This window comes from Martes martes (genome assembly GCF_963455335.1).
Source record: "Martes martes genome assembly, chromosome: 1".
NCBI lineage: Eukaryota > Metazoa > Chordata > Mammalia > Carnivora > Mustelidae > Martes > Martes martes.
The window spans coordinates 119,278,103-119,300,461 of NC_137888.1; the positions used below are offsets into that span (position 1 = coordinate 119,278,103).

The 22,359-nt window shown below is 39.0% G+C and overlaps 1 protein-coding gene across 1 annotated transcript in view; it reads left to right on the forward strand.

Annotated features, from left to right (window-relative positions):
* The window catches only part of HACD2 (3-hydroxyacyl-CoA dehydratase 2), a 117,005-nt gene that overhangs the window by 30,456 nt on the left and 64,190 nt on the right, over positions 1-22,359 (forward strand). Inside the window, exon 3 of the mRNA XM_080800405.1 lies at positions 5,448-5,466. Coding sequence (XP_080656531.1) covers positions 5,448-5,466 — 19 coding nt within the window. The remainder of the gene's footprint in view (positions 1-5,447; positions 5,467-22,359) is intronic.

The following is a 22,359-nucleotide window of genomic DNA, read 5'->3' on the forward strand; positions in this document are numbered from 1 at the left end:
TATCTGTGATATCCATCTGGTCCAGTGTGTCATTTAAGGCCTTTATTTCCTTGTTGATCTTTTGCTTGGATGAACTGTTCATTTCGGTGAGGGGAGTGTTAAAGTCCCCTACTATTATTGTGTTATTGTCGATGTGTTTCTTTGATTTTGTTATTAATTGGTTTATATAGTTGGCTGCTCCCATGTTAGGGGCATAGATATTTAAAATTGTTAGATCTTCTTGTTGGACAGACCCTTTGAGTATGATATAGTGTCCTTCCTCATCTCTTATTATAGTCTTTGGCTTAAAATATTATTGATCTGATATAAGGATTGCCACCCCAGCTTTCTTTTGATGTCCATTAGCATGGTACATTGTTTTCCACCCCCTCACTTTAAATCTGGTGGGGTCTTTGGGTCTAAAATGAGTTTCTTATAGACAGCAGATTGATGGGTCTTATCTTTTTTATCCATTCTGATAGCTTGTGTCTTTTGATTGAGGCATTTAGCCCATTTACTTTCAGGGTAACTATTGAGAGATATGAATTTAGTGCCATTGTATTGCCTGTAAGGTGACTATTACTGTATATGGTCTCTGTTCCTTTCTGATCTACTATTTTTAGAGTCTCTCTTTGCTTAGAGGACCCCTTTCAATATTTCCTGTAGAGCTGGTTTGGTGTTTACAAATTCTTTTAGTTTTTGTTTGTCCTGGAAGCTTTTTATCTCTCCTTCTATTTTCAATGATAGCTTAGTTGGATATAGTATTCTTTGCTGCATGTTTTTCTCATTTAGATCTCTGAATATATCATGCCAGTCCTCTCTGGCCTGCCAGGTCTCTGTGGATAAGTCTGGTGCCAATCTAATATTTTTACCATTGTATGTTACAGACTTCTTTTCCCGGGCTGCTTTCAGGTTTTTCTCTTTGTCACTAAGACTTGTAAATTTTACTATTAGATGATGGAGTGTGGACATATTTTTATTCATTTGAAGGGGTGTTCTTTACGCCTCCTGGATTTTGATGCTTGTTCCCTGTGCCGTATTAGGGAAATTCTCTATAGTAATTTTCCCCAATATACATTCTGCTCCCCTCTCTTTCTTCTTCTTCTGGAATCCCAGTTATTCTAATGTTGTTTCGTCTTATGTTATCACTTATCTCTCGAATTCTCCCCTCGTGGTCCAGTAGTTGTTTGTCTCTCTTTTGCTCAGCTTCTTTATTCTCTGTCATTTGGTCTTCTATATCACTAACTCTCTCTTCTGATTCATATATCCTAGCTGTAAGAGCCTCCATTTTTTTATTGCACCTCATTTATAGATTTTTTAATTTTAACTTGGTTAGATTTTAGTTCTTTTATTTCTCCAGACAGGGTTTTTCTAATATTTTCTCTGCCTTTTTCGAGCCCAGCTAGCACCTTGAGAATCAGCATTCTGAACTCTAGATCTGACATATTACCAATGTCCGTATTGATTAGGTCCCTAGCCTTCAGTACTGCCTCTTGATCTTTTTTCTGTGGTGAGTTTTTCCGCCTTGTCGTTTTATCCAGATAAGAGTATATGAAGGAGAGAATAAAATATTAAAAGGGTGGCAAAGACCTCGGGAAAATGTGCTATAACCAATCGGAAGAGATCCCAAATCGTGGGGGGAAGAAAGGGGATAAGAAGAAGTTCAGAAGAAAAAAAAATTTTTTTAAAGGAAAATATATAAAAAAGAAAATATATATATTAGACTGGTGAATAGAACAGAGTCACCCACTTAATTTTGGGAGTATTTTGGTCTCTTAGAAGAAACTACCTCTCAAAATTTTAAAGAATGAAAAACATATATATATGTGTGTTTGTGTGTACGTATATATATATATACATATGCATACCCTTATTTTGTGTGTATATACACAAAATAAAGGTAAACATGATGAAGGGATGGAATATGACTATAAAAATGAAAATTTTTTAAAAAAATCTCTAAAAAAGGAGTTGATAAGATAAGTTGGTTGGGAGAATAAAGAAAAAGAAAGTGGAGAGAATTTGCTCAGGCTGGAGACTACAACACAGCCCTGTGCTAGATTTAGTGTATATTTTGATCTATTAGAAGAAGTTGTATCCCAAATTTTTTTAGAAGAAAAAACCCTATGTGTATACAAAATATAAAGTTAGATATAATGAAGGATAAAATATGACTAAATAATGAAGGTTCAAAAAGATTTTTTTTTTATGAAAGATATTGTTAAGATGAACTAGTTAAAAATTTTAAAAGAGCAAAGAGTAAAAGTTTAAAAAGTTTTAGAGTAAGAAAAAAATAAAATTAAAAAAATTAATTAACTTTGCAACACTAAAGAATCATGGGAAGAAAGCCATGAATTCCGTGCTTTGCTTTCTCCTCCTCTGGAATTCCACTTTCTCCCTTGGTAAGTGAACTTGGCCTTGGCTGGATTTCTTCCTCATCTTCTGGGGGAGGGGCCTGTTGTAGTGATTCTCAAGTGTCTTTGCCCGAGGCAGAATTGCACCACCCTTAGTAGGGGCCGGGCTAAGTGATCTGCGTGGGCTCGCTTTTGGGAGCTTTTGTGCCCTGAACACTTTCCGTAGAGTTCTGGAGGACAAGAATGAAAATGGCGGCCTCCCAGTCTCCGGCCGGGAAGAGCCAAGAGCTCAGGGCCCGAGTCCTCAGTGCGCCCTCAGAGAAAAGTGCTCAATTACTCCCGTCTCCCTAGCCGCCGACTGTGCTCCGAACTCACCCAGCCTGTGACTAAGGGTCTCTGGCACACAGCCCCGCCTGGAGTCTCTAAACCCAGCAGATCCCTGCCACTCTTCTGGGGTGGAGGGTGTGTCTCCCCTGATCTTGTGGGGTCCCTGCTCACAGAGCAGTGGTCTGACTGTGCCATGGATTATGGTTCAAGGTAACCCTGAGTTGAGAGCTCACTCCTTGGCTCCGTCTCTGTAGCCAGCTTCTCCGCTCTAATACCTGTGAGCTCTGGAACACTCAGACACCACTGATCCTTCTGTGACCCCGCGGGACCTGACACCACACTGTCCCCACCTGGGCTTCACCCCAGCTTAGCCTCTAGAGCGATGTCCCTCAGTGAATCAGACTTTTAAAAGTTCTGATTTTATGCTCCGTTGCTCGGCTGCTTGCCAGGATCCGGCCTCTCCCCCTGTGATCTATCTTCCCGTCGCTTTGGATTCACTTCTTCGCCGGTCCTGCCTTTCAGAATTTGGTTGATTTTCTGTTTCTAGAATTGCTGCTCTTCTTCTCTTCGATCTCCTGTTGGATTTGTAGGTGTTCGGATTCCTTAATTTGTTTTGTAACTGAAAGTTTGAAATTCTTCATCCCCTCTATCTGTTTGACTCCTCTCAATTTTTTAGTTTCATTTTGCTGTTCTTTCTAGGCAGATTCCCTTGCTTTGTCTTCCAGCTTGCTGATGCATTCTTCTACTTCATCCAGTCTACTTTTGAGCCCTTCCAGTTTATTTTTCAAATTTCTGCTTGGTACTTTTGTAAATTTTCTATATCTTTGTTTAAGTTCTCATTGTGTTCAACCAGTTTTCTACTGAGTTTACTGAGCATTTATATGATAATTTCTTTGAATTTTTCGAATCAGGCTGATTGCTTATCTGTGATTCATTTGGTTCTTTTTCTGACATTTTTGTCATGTTCTTTTTTTTGGAACATATTACTCTGTCTCCTCATCTTGCCTAACTCTTTGTGTTAGTTTCTCTGGATGAGGCAAGTCAGCTACCTCTCCCAGTCTTGAATGGGTGACCTTATATAGGCGATGGTACTATTTGGCCCAGAAATACAATCTCTCAGTCACTAAAACCAGGTGCTCAAGGGGTGTCCCTTTTGTGGGCTGTGTGTGCCCTCCTGCTGTGGCAGGGCCTGGGGCTGTGGTTGGTGGGCTACTCTGACACTTGGTTGGGCTGCAGGTATCTGCAGCTTCTGCAGGGTGTCTGTGGGCTGGGTGCTCTGCAGGGTATTCCCACTGTTACTAGAATTTTAGAGGAATTCCAAAATGGTGCCCACCAGCACCCGCATTAGTAAGGTAGACTTGAATTGCAAAAATTGCTTCCACTGGTGTCAGTTTCCAAAGAGAGTTCCTGCTGTTTCCTGCCTCTTCAGGCAGTTGCTTTTAAGGTTAGCAAATGATTCTTCTTAATCTGTGCTCTATGTACTCTTCAAGTTGATGTTTTGCACTGGTTTCTGGGATGAGTGAGTCTGTGTATGGGCCCTTTAAGATCAGGTTTTCTGTTTCCTGCAGCTTTATAGACCTTGTAAAGGTGATTCCTATTGATTTTCAGAGCCTAGTGTTTTGGGGGCTCATCTCTCCTATGCAGGATCTAAGGATTTGGGTGCCAGATATAGAACTCAGGTACCTTTGATCCTCTGGGGAAAATCTATACTTTTGATGCCCCTCCCAATTGTGACCCACCATAGCTGGGTTTGTTTTATTCCCTAGCCAGTCTGTGTTTCTGCGCCTCTTTCCCATCCTGCTGCTATCTTTTTATTCTTTGTTGTGAAGGCTCCTGTTCATTGAACTTTCAGGTCCCTTTTAGGAAGGATTATTCTACAGTTAGCTGTAGATTTGTATCCACAGAGGAGGTGAGTTCAGGTCTTGCTACACCACCATCTCGAACCCAGCTCCTTAGATTACATCTTTACTGAAACCACCACTAGGGTTAAAGCAATGCCATATACAGGATGGATTAGAAGACAATTTATAATAACCTAATTGGCCACTTGGATGACCACTGAGAAGGAGAGGAGATAGCAATCTCACCCAAGGCACTGGAAATAAAAACAGGGAAGACTGATGCCAGAAGTATTGGTAGGACTTAGAAACTAGTAGACTTGTAGGTGAGGGAACAAGAGAACAACTGAACTTGGGAGACTGGGAGGTTGATGATCAAAAAGCATAGCAGGTATGAGGGAAGGAAAGGGGAGTTTCTTGAAGAGGCATGTCATGTTTGAGGGGCTGGTAATACACCTAGATGGAGATGTCCAAAGCCAGTTTGCAGTGTGGGCCTGGAGCATAAAGAGATCTAGGGTCACATATTGGACTGGGAGAATGCCTATAATGAGGTCACCAAGTGAGACAAGATGGAGTCTCACTGTGGAGCTTTGTTGGTTGAATAAATGTCTGCATTGAAGGGCCTGCCGGGTAAGAAGAGCCAACAAAGGCTCTTCTGACTCTGTGTTTTGTAGTCTGTGACCGTTCTGTTCTGTAGAATATGGGACATGGAAGAGGGACGCCTTCTGCGTCTGGTAGACTACTGGGTAAGATTTATTCCTTGGGAAATCTTCCACAGATTCACAAACTAAAAAGGAACAAACAAAAATAAATAAGAATGTACATTTTGTTAAATAACCAAGTTTAAAAATGAAATGTGTGTTTTTCAAGTCTAATACTGAAAAGTTTATAGGAACTATATATTATTATTGATCTTTACTAATTCTTCCCCCCCCCTTTTTTTCTCTAGATTTTACATTGTGCAGTAGGTAAGTATGGAATTTTCCCCCTACTATATACAGTGGGCTCTGCTTTTTTAAAAAGTCATAGATAATAGGTCAATTTGATTATGACTAAATATTGAAAAAACAAAACTATTTAATCATTGTATATAAAATTGTTTACATTGGCATGGCTTTTGGTTTCTTAAATGACAGGTACTACTAGGTGTTATCATTGAACAACTTATTAAATGTTACAGGTGTTTCACTCTGTCAATGTAAAGAGGCCCCTCTCACCTTGTTATAAGGATGACAGAAGCACTAGCATATTCATTAAAATGTGGCTTGGGGTCCTGGTTCTGGGCTATGTGGAAAGCCCTCTTTGTGATCACTTAAATATTATATGCTCTTTTCTTACGTTTAAAATGGAGTACTACAGGGCGCCTGGGTGGCTCGGTGGGTTAAGCCTTTGCCTTCGGCTCAGGTCATGATCTCAGGGTCCTGGGATCAAGCCCTGCATTGGGCTCTCTGCTTGGTGGGGAGCCTGCTTCTCCCTTTCTCTCTGCCTGCCTCTGCCTACTTGTGATTTCTCTCTCTGTCAAATAAATAAATAAAATCTTTAAAAAAATAAATAAATAAAATGGAGTACTACATATATTGCCATCTCCCAAATGAATACTGAATGAAGGTAAGAGGGATTGGAAAAATCTAAGTATAAAGAGTTATATAAATGTTGGGAATTTCTACAAAAATCAGATAAGCATGTTTTCTTTGGGAGGGGAAAAGGTGGGTCATCAAATTCTGCTTCAGAACTGAGGTATAACTTCCTTGTCTGGGGTGGGCTAGACCCTTCTAATCAAATAGATATCAGTTCTGGAAATTTGACAGATTTTGTGGAATAAGCCCATGGTGGTTTCTGTGAGTTTAGACTTGTCTCTGAAAAGGAGGATTTGCAGTTGACCTCAGGAAGCACCAAATGTCTGAAAGCACCAAATGACTTCAGGAAGTGACTCAGTTGCTCTGCACCTTGTTTCTTCATCAACTAGAGGGGGATGGTGCCCACCACGTAGGGTCATTGTGCAAATGAAAGGGACATGCATGAGAAATACTTAGCATAGTGCCTAAAACATGGCAAAGCTGAAAACTGCCCCCCCAAAATGGGAGCCGTGATTATTAACTAAAGCAATATTGAGTTACTGTCCATAATGTGATATTTAATATTTATATAAGCATAACTTTTCCATATTCTTAGTTTTCTTAAATTATAATTTCTATGTAAGTGAATGCTTCAGGACCACTTATTCCTAGTATAAGTTAGAGCTGCTTCTAGTTCATAGTTGTGACAGTGCAACTGGGTAAACATAGCTTCCAGAAACAATAAATAAAAATCCTGTATGAGGGGCTCATTTCTGTGAGAAGTCAAGCCTTCTGTCCATGCAAAAGGTTTCCCATCCCCCAATTATTTCAGAGTTGGTGGTTTGTTCTCCATTGGTAATGTCAAGACGAGTTCTTTTTTGGGGTTGGGGGGGTGGTTTTGAATATGTATTGGGGATGTATTCTTTTTTTAAGTAGGATATAATTGATGTCTAACACTGTATTTGTTTCAGGTGTGCAACATAGTGATTTGATAAATGTATACATTGCCAAACGATGACCACAATAAATTTAGTTCATGCCCATAACCTCACATAGTTATAAGCTCTGTTTCTTGTGATGAGAACTTTTAAGATGACTCTCTTAGTAATTTTCAAATATAAAATACAGTACTAACTATAGTTACCATGGTATACATTACTTTTCCAGGACTTACTTATCTTCTGACTGGAAGTTTGTGTCTCTTGACCACCTTCACCCATTTCCTCCACCCCCACCCTCTGGCCACCACCAGTCTGTCCTCTATCTGTGGGTTTGGTTTGGGGTTTCTTTTTTTCAGATCCCATATATGAGTGAGATGATGCAGTATTTGCTTTTCTCTGAGACAAGTATTTCTTAAATGTTGTGGTTGCAGCCCTCAACCCAAGGTCTGTAGTGCTTTATGTTTATGCAGCATTTTTCTTTTTGGAAATGAGAAATTAAAAACAACAACAACAAAAAAAAAACACTTGAGACCTGTCTTTTATAAGGCCATAGAGAATAGTTCTGGTTTCTTTATTCATGTGGGACAGTTTGTGCTGAAGGAAGTCATTACCTATTTTCCCATGTTGTGCTTCAGATTAAGATGTAGAAGAGGTATATGGGACATGGGGTGGCTCTCAGCTAACTCTGGCGGGTGCTTCTCCTTTTTTGTTGGGATGGAAAGTAGAGATAGAGGGACTGGAACTGAAGATACTCTTGGTGAGACATGGTGCACTGGTTTTAACCTTCATGTCAGAGATTATACTGTCAATATCAATAACTTTGGAAGTTGTCTTCTGATTGAAAAGTGTAAAACAAACTCAGTCTTAGCCCAGAGGGTATTACGTCTAATGTTGAGTATTAACACTTTGATAACCTCAACAGACAAGGACAGAGCCTTTTTACTAAGATATTCTGGATCTGTGATTTCAAATATTTACTGTATGGGCCAGCTTGCGCTCCTCTCTCAAACTAATGACACCTTTTCTTTTATTTACTTATTTTTAAAAAGTGAATTTTAAGAAATTTGCAATTGTATTAATATTGGTAGGTAGGATGTGGCTTCACACCTGACTTTATTAGGTAACAAATGGTGCCAGGGAGGAAGAGGAGCAGCTACTGGGGAGATGAGCACCGAAGACCACATCTCCCACCAGAAATCTTTTCCCTTCCTCCAATTAGAGTGAATTAAATCCTCGTCAAACTATAACGCTTCTTACCGCCCCCCCCACTTTGACAGGGTCAAACTTTTAGTGGTTACTTACAGTGCAGTATTGTGAGGGGGAACTGTCACCACATATTATTAAAACCAGACCCAGAACCCTCCATATTATAGTGGAAGAGAATTCTGGAAAGAAAGCATCCTGGAGGGGAAGGATAATTCCTCTGGATTCGCATACCTGGAATTTCCTTTCCATCCCTATATCTGCCCAGTCCACAGGGGTATGGCTGTGAATAAAAACTGCTTTCTTTGGTTCCACTTAGGTTAGTTGACATTTTTTTTTAAAGATTTTATTTATTTGACAGAGAGAGATCATAAGGAGGCAGAGAGGCAGGCAGAGAGAGAGAGGAGGAAGCAGGCTCCCTGCCAAGCAGAGAGCCCGATGAGGGACTCCATCCCAAGACCCTGAGATCATGACCTGAGCGGAAAGCAGAGGCTTAACCCACTGAGCCACCCAGGTGCCCCCTAGTTGACATTTTTAAAATGAACTTTACCAAATAGCGAAGAAGAGAAGAAAGGGAATGCGTATCAAAATACAGACAGTATAAAAATACCCAGATCCCCAAAGTACGAACTCTAGATCCTGTCATCTACCTCCCCTTTTGTTACTGGGAGGTGACGCAGTCACACAGTTGCTGTCTTCTACCCTGTTCTTAGTGTGCTCAACCTTGGGAACCCCCCACCCCTCTCCAGCCCATTTTTCTGATGCCCTCACAAAAGTGAATAAAAATGTTCCAGAATTAGATTCAGGTTCAGATTCACTAAACTGCCTGAAGGCATGTTTCATGGTGGTAGTGACAAAGCGGAGAAGGAGCCCTTTAGAGGTGGGGAAAATGGACTTAACCTTTCCCAGCAGGCTATCCTGTCTCCCCTGCCTGGAGGCTTCTAAGGCACCCCCCAGAGAGTTCTGGGGAGCAGTGGGAGGGTTAGAGACCAGGATAGGAGGTTGCCAGAGTGAACCCTCACATCTTTGCAATTCTGTCTTTGTCACTTGTTAGGTACAGTCATTCCTCAATGTCCTGACAACCAGAGCCTATATGAAGACCATATGGCCATGGTCAAACCATGATCTTTCCCACATCAGTCAAGCCCTACACACCAGCCTAGCTTGGTCTCCTTCTGCCTTGGCCTTTCATTCATTCTGTTGCCTCCTGATCAAATTTTGCCTCGTCCCTTCCAGAGAGGAAGTGAAGGAAGGACAGATAGTTTTAGCACCTGCAACTTCTGCTCCTGGTACCCAAAGCTAAAACACTTGTTCTCTGGATAAACTTTGTGTTTTCACACCTCCATAATTTTGTACGTGCAGTCTCTCTGCCTGGAACACCCAGCTCCGTCCGCTGTTCCTTGCTTTGTGTGAATGTAACGAGATGAAGGGAAAGGAGAAATAGCGTGTTCATTAGGAGCCCAAAGTGCCCGAGCAGGGCAGGTGGGTGACTTAATCCAGAGCTCACGTGCACTGCCTGGCACATGGCCAGCACTCAGTGAGCTGTGGCAGCTCCTGCCTTGATGATCAGTAGGCAAAACTTGATCTCTGAGGGCTTCTGTGCCCTGTTAGTGTTCAGAAGGGAAAGCCATGAAGAGAGCCCTGATCGGGGGATTTTACCCTCTGCCATCCTTGTAGGAACAACTAGAGGTTAGGTTTGAATAGAAACCTGTTACTGAGATATTTAAAGTATCTTCTCTGGAAGATAATATTGTAGCATCCGGTCCTTCAGGAACCAGGCTAAGGCAAACCAGGCCTATTGGAAACTACTAGTTTTGTGGCAAGTCAGGTGTCCTCTCTTTAGACTTTAGTTTTCACATCTGAAAACTAGGGGTTGAACTAGGTAACAGATTATCTCTAACATTCCCTGTAACTTGATGTTCTGACATTCCGTGAAACTAATGTAGCTTCAGAGATGAATTTCAGTTACCTGAGTAGTGATAGAAAAGAAGGGTAGGCTAGATCTTTCAGTGTACCCGTGTATTAGTATTAGGAAACTATTTCAACGTACTGTTTCAAACACTGTAGTTTCAGGAATTTTTCCGCTCGATGCATTTTGAAAGCCACATCTGGAAGCAGAATTGAAATAGGAGATGAGCACACACACATTTTCTATGGTATGCCTTTACCCATAGGTATCACTAGATGGCACCCTTGTATCAGTAAGCAGATTTTTCTCTTGGCAGATGTTCTGGAGGACTTCTAATAAAAATAGATAGTAATGAATCAATAGCTAAAACTGAGGAATGATCAAGTACCAGAAAAAAAGAGAAATGGATGTTTTTCTGGATATCAGAGGTAATGAAAAACTGGAACTTTCTGCATTACCCTGAAGGAAATTATCATATAAATATATTTTTTAAGGAACCAAAGTGTCTTTAAAATTAAAAATAAGTTTAATTTGCTTCATTAAAAGCCAGGCCAAAAGAAAAATTTTTTTCTCAGAAGTTCTTTGGTGAGATGGCTTGAGACAATCTAAAGTCGATAAACCTTTCATTTATGTTCTTAGCTTCAAAAGCAAGTTTAGTTCAAGGAAGCCGGAAACACCATCTAGTGACTGAGTTGAGTAAATTCCATTGAGCCAAAAGGGGAAAGTTTGAGTTCTCTTTAGCAAAAGAATTATTTGATTTATGACTCTGTGGCAGGAGTTGGATGGTTAAATAATAAATGGAGCAAGAATGCTTAGGAATATTTGTATGATAGTGGTATGTCTTTTTTTAATAGCTCTGTACAGCTTTCCTGGGAGAGGATTGTTTTCTTCTCCATTCATGGCAAATGTCTTTTCAGTAATTTCTTTTCTGTCAATAATAGTTTCTATCTCCCTATGTTCTTTTAACAATCTGCATTTAAGATTTATCCATGTCTTAGTATGGCTTGATAGCTCATTCCTTTTGATCTCTGAATAGTATTCCGTTGTATGGATGTACGGGTTTGTTTATCCGTTCATTTATTGAAGGACATCTTGGTTGCTTCCAATTTGGGATGATTATGGTCCTGGGATGTCAGGCTCTCCACTCAGCAGGGAGCCTGCTCCTCCCTCTCCCTCTGCCGGCTGCTCTGCCTGCTAGTGCTCTGTCAGTCAAGTGAATAAATAAAATCTTTTTTAAAAAAAGCATTATTATATTTTGGATACATATGTAGATATATATTTAGCAAACATTTTCTCCCAGTCTGTGACTTGTTTCTTCATTCTCTTAATAGTGTCTTTCACAAAGCACAAGTTTTTAATTCTATTTATTAAATTTTAAAGATTTTTATGTATTTATTTGACAGAGAGAGAGAGAGTGAGGAGGGGGAGCAGTAGGCAAAGGGTGAAGGAGAGGCAGGCTCTCCACTGAGCAGAGAGCCCAATGTGGGGCCCAAACCCATGAATCCAGGACCATGACCTGAGGTGAAGGCAGATGCCAACCAACTGAGCCACCCAGGCACTCCACAAGTTTTTAATTTTAATAAAGTCTAGCTTACCTACTGTTTTGTTTTCATAGATCTTGCTTTTGATGTTATATCTAAAAATTCATCACCAAACCCAAGTTCATGTAGGTTTTCTTCGAGGCATTTTATAGTTTTGCCTTTTACAGATAGGTCTATGATCCGTTTTGAGTTAATTTTTGTAAAAGACACCTAGTCTATGTCCAGGTTTGGGTTTTTTTTTTTTTTTTTTTTTTTTTTTGCGTATGGACGTGCAGTTGTTTTAGTACTACTTGTTGAAAAGATTATCCTTGCTCCATTGAATTATCTTTGTGCTCTTGTCAAATATTAGTTGATTGTATTTGTATTGGTCTATTTCTGGGCTCTCTGGTATATTCTGTTGATCTGTGTCTTATTATTTTGTCTATAGCACACTGTCTTGATTATAGTAAATCATGAAATCAGTAATATAATTTCTCCAGCTTTGTTCTTTCTTCAGTATTGTATGGGTCTTTTGCTTTTCTATATAAAATTTAGAATCAGTATGTTAATTTCTACACAATAGATTACTGAGAATTTGTATGAGATTGTGTTGAATCTGTAGATCAAGTTGGGAAGAACTGATATCTTAACAATATTGAGTCTTTTGGTTCACAAATAGGGAATAGCTCTTCATTTATTTAGTTCTTCTTTGATTTCTTTCATCATTGTTTTGTAGCTTTCTGCATACAAATTGTTTTGTTGGATTTATACATGAGTATTTCCTTTTTTTGATGTTATTACAAATGGCCCTTTTAAATTCAAATTATAGTTGTTCACTGCTAGTATGTATGAAAGCAGTGGACTTTTCTATATTAGCCTCGTACCCGGCAACCTCGCTAAGTTTGTTTATTTGTTCCAGGAGTGATTTTATACATTTTTGGGGACTTTTTGCGTAGACAGTCATGTCATCTGTGAATGAAAACAGTTTTATTTCTTCATTTCCAATCTGTATACTTTACAGGGTTTGTTGGTTTTTCTTAACTGCAGTAGCTAGGACTTCCAGTTTGACATTCATGATGTTCTTTACTCAATAAAAAAAATAAAATAAAATAATTGCCAGATCAGTTTTTCTCCACAACCAATTTTGAAGAAGCACACTCTTCCTACTTCATATTTACTATCAAGGTGTAAAATTCAGTATTTATACATAAGGTCACTTGGGAATTTTTTCTTTTTAGATCTTCTGTATCCTTATTCTTTGTCTACATGATCTGTTTTGCTCTGAGATTGAGAATATTAAAACCTCTAATTATTAATGTGTTTCTGATTTTCCTTCTTTCTCCTATAGCTTCTGCTTTAGCAACTACCTTTGCTAAACTACCTTTGATGCATGTAACTGTTAAATCTTCTTTATGAATTGTGACCTTTAGCACTAAAAAATGTCTTCTTTGCAGCCTTTCTGAATCATTTTGTATTAATCAGAGGTTGAGTCTTGTTTTGTGAGCCAGTCTGAAAATCTCTTTTCTTTGATAAGTGACTTAAGCCCATTCACAGTTACTGTATGACAGATATTTGGACTTACTCTGTCACACTGATGTTATGATTGCCACATATCTCATGTAATATTTGCTATGTTTACCTATATGATGTGTTTGCTTTGTTTTTGTTCTTTTATTTGCTTTAGTATTTAGAAGGTTTTGTTGTAATGGTTACCTTTGCATTTATACTTTTTTTTTTTTTAAGATTTCTTTATTTGACAGAGAGAGCATATGAGCAGAAAGAGGGTTAGAGGGAGAGAGAGAATCTTAAGTGGGCTTCATGCTCAGCACAGAGCCTGATGAGGGGCTCAGTCTTACAACCCTGAGATCATGACCTGAGCTGAAATCAAGAGTCAGCTGCTTAACTGACTGAGTCACCCAGGTGCCCCTGTGTTTATACCTTTTTAAAGGCCCTTAGTTCTCTGTTTTCTTTTCTTTTTTTTTTAAGATTTTATTTATTTGCCAGAAAGACAGAGAGAGAGCACAAGCAAGGGGAGTGGCAGGCAGAGCAGCAGAGGGAGAAGCAGGCTCCCCACTGAGCAAGAAGCCCGATGAGGGACTAGATCTCAGGATTGTGACCTGAACTGAAGGCAGCTGCTTAACTGACTTAACTGACTGAGCCACCCACGTGCCCCTAGTTCTCTGTTTTCTTATTTACACTTCTGTGACCTCGTTTCTCAATTTCTAAAGCTGTCTCTTGCCCCCTACCTCTGGCCTCTGTCTTTCCATGTTTCCCACTCCCTTCTTCTCCCAGCTTTTTAAATTACATTATTTTTACTTTGTCTAAACGTGGAATATATATCTGTATTTCTTCTGCCTTGTCTTCCCCTTTGTATTGCTCTTATCTGTTCTTAAATATGCTAAATACTCATTGTCCTGTCACCTTTTAGTTGGAGGAAACTTACCTCTAGCAGTGTCAGGGACTGTGAGGGCTGTCTCAAGTTAGTAACGCACTCGTAAGCCAGGAGGCTCTTTTGTGACCAGTGGGTACGAAGAGCACGCAGTGGAGGAACATGGAGCTTGGGAATTTACTGGTTTCATAGTGAGTGGAAGCAGCTTGCTCTTTGCTTTTGACTAGATGCTTCCTTACTCCTCACAGGTACTCCATGCAGCCAAGAGCGTAAGAAGCGACCTGGGTAGAAAGCCTTCAGTGCCTTTCCTTTTTGGCTTACCCAGGAATGTGCAGGAACGCTCAGGGCTGATGTCAGATTGCCCTTCCCAAAAAGTAGCTTCTCAAGAAAGGCTTGTGGGCACAGTATTCCTCTGGCTCGTACATGCTTAAGACTTTTTCTGTAGCCTTAATATTTGGAGGACCGGTTTAGATGTAAAATTGCCAGTTCACAATTTTCTTCTCTCGGATTTCTTAAAAATGCTGCCCCATTATTGCCTTGCCTATATGTTTCTCTTGAGCGGTCTGATGCCTGCCTAATTATTTTGCTCTTTTAAGTTATTTGGTCTTTTTCCCTGAAAGCCTTAAGAATATTTTTTCTCACTCTTATTAAGGTATAATTGACAAATAAAAATGGTATATGTTTACGGTATACAGTATGAGGTTTTAATATATTCATACACTGTTAAATGATTACTGCAATTAAGCTAATTAATCATTTCGCATAGTTTTTTTGTAGTAAAACATTTAAAATCTAATCAGGTCTACTTAGAAAATTTTAATTGTACAATATAGTATTACTAACTATAGGCACCATGCTGTACATTAGTTCTCCAGAACTTATTCATCCTGCATACCTGAAACTTTGTACCTTTTCACCAACATCTCCCCCATCTCCCCAGCTCTTGGCAACTGTCATTCTATTATCCGCTTATATGAGTTCAGCTTTTTTAGATTCTTCCTATAAGTGACATGATGCCCATTTTCTAATTGTGTACTTGTTTTCTTGGTATTGAATTGTTTGAGTTCCTTATATATTTTGGCTATTAACCCCTTATCAAATGTATGGTTTACAAATATCTTGTCTTATTTCATAGGTTGTCTCTTCATTCTGTTGATTGTTTCCTTTGTTGTGGAGAGGCTTTTTAGTACAGGTGACAAAATATAGACAAATGGGATTGCATAGAACTAAAAAGTATCCAAAAAATAATTGTCCATATTAGTGTGAAGGAGCTTTTCCCCTATGTTTTCTTCTAGCAGCTTTATAGTTTTGGATCTTACATTTAAGTCTTTAATTAATTATGAGTTGATTTTTGTGTATAGTGTGAGATAGGGGTCCAGTTTCATTCTTCTGCATGTGGCTATCCAATTTTCTCAACACTGTTATTGAATCCTTTCCCCATTGTGTGTTCTTGGCACCTTTTTCAAAAATCAGTTGACCATAGGTATATGGCTTTATTTCTGGACTCACTCACTATTCTGTTACTTTGGTCTATATGTCTATTTATATGACTATACCATGCTGGTGTTTTGTTTTTGTTTTCATACCATGATGTTTTGATTACTGTAGCTTTGAAGTATATTTTGAAATCAAATAACTCTAGCTTTGTTCGTTTTGCTCAGGATTGCTTTGGCTATTTGGGGTCTTTTTAAGGTTCTTTGTAAGTTTTAGAATTTTTTTTTCTATTTCTGTTAAAAAAAAATGCCATTGGAATTTTGATAGGAATTGCATTGAATCTTGTAGATTGCTTTGGGTAGTATGGACATTTTAACAGTATTCTTCCAATCCACAGACACAGGATATCTTTCCATTTATTTGTGTCCTTAATTTCTGTCATCAGTGTTTTATAATTTCTAGGTGTAGATCTTTCATCCCCTTGGTTAAAATTATACTGAGTATTTTTTCATGCTATTATAAATGGGATTTTTAAAAAAATTCTTTTTCAGATAGTTTGTTCTTAGTATATAGAAACACAACTGATTTTTGTATGTTGAATTTATATCTTACATCCTTACTGAATTCACTTATTAGTTTTAACAGGTTTTTAGTAGAGTCTCTAAATTTTTTTTTATATATAAGACCTTTTCATTCACAAACATAGACCGTTTTGCTTCTTTCTGACTTGGATGCCTTTTATTTTTTTTCTTTCCTAATTGCTCTGGCTAGGACTCCTAGTACTCTAGTAAATAGAAGTGGTAAGAAGGGGCATCTTTGTCTTTCTTCTTCCTCATATTAGAGGAAAAGCTTTCAGCTTTCCACCATTGAGTATGATGTTAACTGTGGGCTTGTCATATATTACCTTTATTATTTGAGATACATTTCTTCTATACCTAATTTGTTGAGAGTTTTTATCATGAAAAGCTTTTGAATTTTGTCAAATGCTTTTCTGCATCTATTGAGATGATCATACAATTTTTATGCTTCATTTTGTTAATGTATATCACATTTATTGATTTGCATCTGTTGAACCATTTCTTCATCCTAGAGGTAAATCCCGCTTGATCATAGTGTATGATTTTTGCTATTGAATTTGCCTTGCTAGTATTTTGTTGAGTATTTATACATCTGTGTTCATGAGGGATTTTGGCCTGTAATTTTCTTTTATTGCAGTTTCCTTTCTTGGCTTTAGTGTCAGGATGATGCTGGCCTCATAAAGTGGATTTGGAAGTATTCCCTCCTGTTCAGTTTTTTTGGACAAATTTGAGAAGTATTGGTATTCTTTAAATGTTTGCCGGCCAAGCCATCAAGTCCAGGTCTTTTCTTTGTTGGGAGGTTCTTGACTACTGATTCATTCTCTTTGCTTATTACTGGTCCGTTGAGATTTTTCTATTTCTATTTTGGTGAGTAGTATTCCAGGAATTTATCCATTATTTCTAGGTTATCAATTTGCTGGCACATAAATGTTCATGGTTTCTTATGATGATACTCTTTCTATTGTACCAATTGTGCTTTCTCTTTGTTCATTTATAATATTATTTATTTGAGGTTTCCTTTTTTATTCCCTTAGTCTGTCTAAAGGCTTGTCAATTTTATCTTTGCAGAAAACAAACTCTTCATTTCATTGATCTTTTGTGTTACCTTTCTAGTCTCTATTTCATTTATTTCTGCTCTGATCTTTATTATTTCCTTCCTACTGCTTACTTTGGCCTTAGCTTGTTCTTTTTCTGGTTCCATGAAGTTAGATTGTTTATTCGAGATCTTCTTTTGTAATATAAGCGTTATTGCTATACTTCTCTCTTAGAACTGCTTTTGCTGCGTCCTGTAAGTTTTGGTATGTTGTGTTTCCATTGTCATTTGTCTCAAGATATTTTTTTATTTCCATTTTGGTTTCTAATTTTCCAATTTTACTTTTGTAAAAGTTACTAGTTTCTAGTTTCATACTATTGTGGTCAAAAAAGATACTTAATAATGATTGTAGTCTTCTTAAATTTTTAAGACTTGTTTTGTGACCTAACTTGTGATCTAATCTGGAGACTGTTCCATGTGCACTTTGCAAAGAATGTGTATTCTGCTGGATAGAATGTTCTGTATATGTATATGTGGACCATTTGGTCTATGGTGTTGTAACTGTTCTCTGCTCTCTTACTGTCACGATGATCAATCCATTGTTGAAAGTGAGGTATTGAAGTCCTCTATTCTTACTGTATTACTATCTGTTTCTCTTTTCAGTTCTGTTAATATTTGCTTTATATATTTAGATGTTCTAATGTTGGGTGTGCATATATTTACAGTTGTTATATCTTCTAGATGAATTTACTCCTTTATCATTATATGGTGGTTTTTGTCTCTTGTGACAGTTTTTGACTTAAAGTCTATTTGATACATTTTGGCGCTCTTGGTTTCCATTTGCATGGAATATCTACCTTCACTCTCACCCTATGTATCCTTAAAGCTAAAGCAAGTCTCTTGTAGGCAGCAGATAGTTGAATCTTTCTTTCTATCCCTGCAGTCTGTCTTTTCATTGTAGACTTTAATCCATTTATGTTTAAAGTAATGATTATTTTGAGTTCTTTTTCAGGCAGTTCATAATTCTCCATTTCTTTAGGGTCAATTATTGGTACTTTATTTTGTTATTTTGATGGTGTCTTGTCTTCTGATTATTCATGACCCTTGTGGCTTTGCATTGATGTCTGTGCATTTGAAGAAGTAGTCATTTTTTCCTGTGTTTATAGACTGGCTTTGACAGGGAAAGCCCTCTAACAGTGTACCTGGTCAGAGATTCTGGGCAGGCTCACTAGTGGGGGTCTGCATAGGAGCTTGCTGCTGGAGTCAGGCACACTGGCCACGTGCCTATGTTAGTGGGTAGGTGGGTCTGGTGCCTGGGCACACTAGAATGGTCAGATTCTGGGTCTCTAGAGTGGGCTTGGTGCCTGGGACTGCTGTGTTGGGCCTGGATCCTGGGTCCACAGGGGCCAGTCTGGAAGCTGCGGCTGCAGTGGCCTGTCTGGCCCTGGGATGGGCCTGAAGCCTGGGCCCAAGGTCACGGGCCTTGTCCAGTGCTGGGTTCTACAGGTGGGGCCACAGGCACAGGTCTGGTGCTATGATTAAAGTTAGTTGTTTACTTCACTCGCCCTACCCCACAACCAAGGGTATCTCTCTCCACACTGTATTGCCCAGGCTTGAGACTGGGGTGACATAGGTAATCTGCAACTGCCCTTCCTATTCTCTTCATTGAATGTTTTCTTATGTCTGCTTCAGCCAGATACTGTAATCCTTCACTTGGAATTCTCAGCTCTTGTGAAGGTATTTTTGTTCGTGGATTGCTGTTCAAATGTTTTTCTGAGGGGATAAGCGCTGAATAATCCTATTCTTCCCCTTGCTGACATCACTGAGGATTTTTTCATTGTATTTGAAGTCTAATACATTTACTAGGATATGCTGTAGAATTGACCATTATAGGACAATATCCCTAGGTAATTAGTATGCCCTTTTGATATGTAAATTCAGGCCTTTTATTTCTGGAAAGCTTTATTGGATTATAGTTTTAAATTTTAGTTCTGTTCCATTTTTCTGTTTTTCTTTCTCAGGGACTCCAAATCTAATGCACAGGCATACCTCAGAGGTATTGTGGGTTTGGTTCCAGACCACTGCACTGAAGTGAATATCACAATTTAGAAGAGTTAAATGAATTTTTTGGTTTCCCAGTGCGTATAAATGTTATGCTTACAGTGTACTGAGTCAGTTAAGTATGCACTAGCATTATGTCTAAAACAACAATGTACATACCTTAATTTAAAAATACTTTATATTGCTGTGGTGCCTGGGTGGCTTAGTCAGTTAAATGTGTGCCTTCAGTTTGGGTCATGATCCCAGGGTCTGAGAATCCAGCCCCATGGCCACCCCCCTGCTCAGCGGGGAGGCTGCTTCTCCCTCTCTTTCTGCAGCTCCCCCCCACCCCCGCTCCCTCCACCCACCACTCATGGTCTCACGTACTCTGCACGTGCACGCACTCTCTCTCAAATAAATAATCTTTTAAAATCTTTTTAAAAATAAATAAGTAAAAATATTTTATTGGTAAAATATGCTAGCCATCATTTGAGTTGTGATCTTTTTTCTGGTGGAGGGTCTTGCCTCAGTGTTGATGGCTGCTGACTGATCAGGGTGGCAGCTGCTGAAGGTTGGGTGGCTGTGGTAGTTCCTTACAATTAAGACAACAGTAAAGTTTGCCACCCTGATTGAATCTTCCCTTCACAAACAGCTCCTGTGTGGCATGCGATGCTGTTTGATAGCATTTTACTCTCAGAACTTCTTTCAGGATTGAAGTCAGTCCTCTCACACCCTGCTGCTATTTTATCAACTAAGTTTATGTCATATGCTAAGCCCTTTGTTGTCATTTCAGCAATCTTCACAGCATCTGCACCAGGATTAGTTTCTATCTCAGGAAACCACATTCTTTGCTCATCCATAAGAAGCAACCCTTCATCCATTAAAGTTTTGTCATGATATCACAGCAATTTGGTCACATCTTCAGGCCCAGCTTCTAATTCTAGTTCTCTTGCTGTTCCCCGCACATCGTACCTACGTCCTCCCCTGGGGTCTTGGACCGTCAAAGTCATCCATGAGGGCTGGAATCAACTTTCATCCAAACTCCTGTGAATGCTGTTCTTTTGACCTCTTCCCGTGAATCATGAATGTTCTCATGGCATCTAGAATGGTGAATCTTCCAAGTAGGTTTTTAATTTACTTTGCTCAGGTCAATGAGACACAGATCTACCTATGGCAGCAGTAGTCTTACAAAATGTATGTCCTAAAAAGTAAGGCTTGAACATCAAAATTACTCCCTGATCCATGGGCAGCAGAATAGATGTTGTGTCAGCAGGTGTGAAAAGGTGAATCTCATTGTCCATCTCCTTCAGGGTTCTTGGATGACCAGGTACATTGTCATTGAGCAGTTACACTTTGAAAAAAAATCCTTTTTTTCTGAGAAGTAGGTCTCAACAGTGGGCTTGACATACTTAGTAAACCATGCTGTAAACAAATGTGCTGTCATCCAAGCTTTGTTGTTCCATTTACAGAACACAGGCAGAACAGATTTAGCATAATTCCTAAGGGCCCTAGGATCTTGGAATGGTAAATGAGCACTGGCTTCACCTTCAGGTCATCAGCTGCATTAGCCCCTAACAAGAGAATCACCCTGCCCATTGAGGCTTTGAAGCCAGGCATCGACTTCTCTTCTCTAGCTGTGAAAGTCCTAAATGCCGTCTTCTTCCAACAGAAGACTGTGTTACTTACATGGAAAAATCTGTTGTTTAGTGTGGCCACCGTCATGGGTTATCTGAGCTAGACCTTCTGGAGAACTCGCTGCAGCTTCTCCATCAGCACCTGCTGCTTCCCCTTGCACTTTCTTGTTACGGAGACGGCTTCCTTCCTTAACCCTCATGAACCCACCTCTGCTGGCTTCCAGCTTTTCTTCTGCAGCTTCCTCACCTCTCTCAGCCTTCCTAGAATTGAAGAGAGTTAGGGCCCTGCTCTGGATTAGTCTTTGGCTTAAGGGAGTGTTGTATCTGGTTTGACCTTTTATCCAGACCACTCAGACTTTCTCTATATCAGTGATAAGGTTGTTTTGCTTTCTTATCATTCATGTGTTCACTGGAGTAGCATTTTTAATTTCCTTCCAGAACTCTTCCTTTGCATTCACAACTTGGCTAAGTCTTTGGCACAAGGGGTCTAGCTTTAGGTCTGTCTTAGCTTTTGACATGCCTTCCTCATGAAACTTAATCATTTCTAGCTTTTGATTTTAAAGTGAGAGAGAAACTCTTCCTTTTTCTTGAACACTTAGAGGTCATTGTAGAGTTTTTAGTTGGCCTTATTTCAATACTGTTGTATCTCAGGGAACAGGGAGGCCTGAGGACAGGGAGAGAGATGGGGAAACGGCCCAACAGTAGAGCAGTTGGAACACATACATTTATCAGTTAAATTTGCCATGTCATATGGGCAACTGTTCATGTTGCCCCCAAATTATTACAGTGGTGACATCAAAGGTGACTGATCACAGATCATCATAACAAGTAAAATAATAATGAAAAAGTTTGAAATATTGCAAGAATTATCAGAAAATGACAGACATAGAATGATGAAATGCTTTCAGAAAAATGGCACCAATAGACTTGCTTAAAGTAGAACTTGCCATAAACCTTCAATTTGTGGGAAAACAACATCTGTGAACTGAAGTAAAGTGAAACACAATAAAACGGGGTATGTTCTCTATGTTGGATCTTCTTTCCCTCTGTTCCAGCAACATTTTCTCTGATCCCTTTTACTTACCTCATTTTCATTCTCTTGGTGGCTTTGCTTCTTTTTGTCAGTGCCCTTTATTAAATTTTCATTTGAATCTATTCTTTGATCACCTTGAAATTAGTCTTCATTTCAGGTATGATTTTGTCTTTTTCTTTCATTCTGTCCTGAGTCAATCAATTTTTGTTTTGCTTCTACCTGCTTTTGTCCATTTCTGTTCTCTTAGTTTCTGAACTTCTTGTTAAAAATAATTTTTCATATCCCTCAAATGCTTGTTTAAGCATATTTAATTCAGTTTGGAGTGTTGTGTTTAAGTTTCCTTGTGATTGATTTTGTGGAGTGCATTTTCATTAGCTGAAATGTTTTGATCTTTTTTTGTTTTCTTCTGATAATAGCTTTGCATAGTTGTAAATTACTTTCATCTCTTCACTTTGTGGAATGGGTTGGAAGTTTGAGTTCGTTTTTAAGATTCCTAGTTGGAGAAAACTTTTATCTGTAAATGCAGTGAAGTGTAGCCCCTTCACTCAGGGGCTTCTTTATTTGAGGAGGTTATCAGAGGGAGAAATTGCA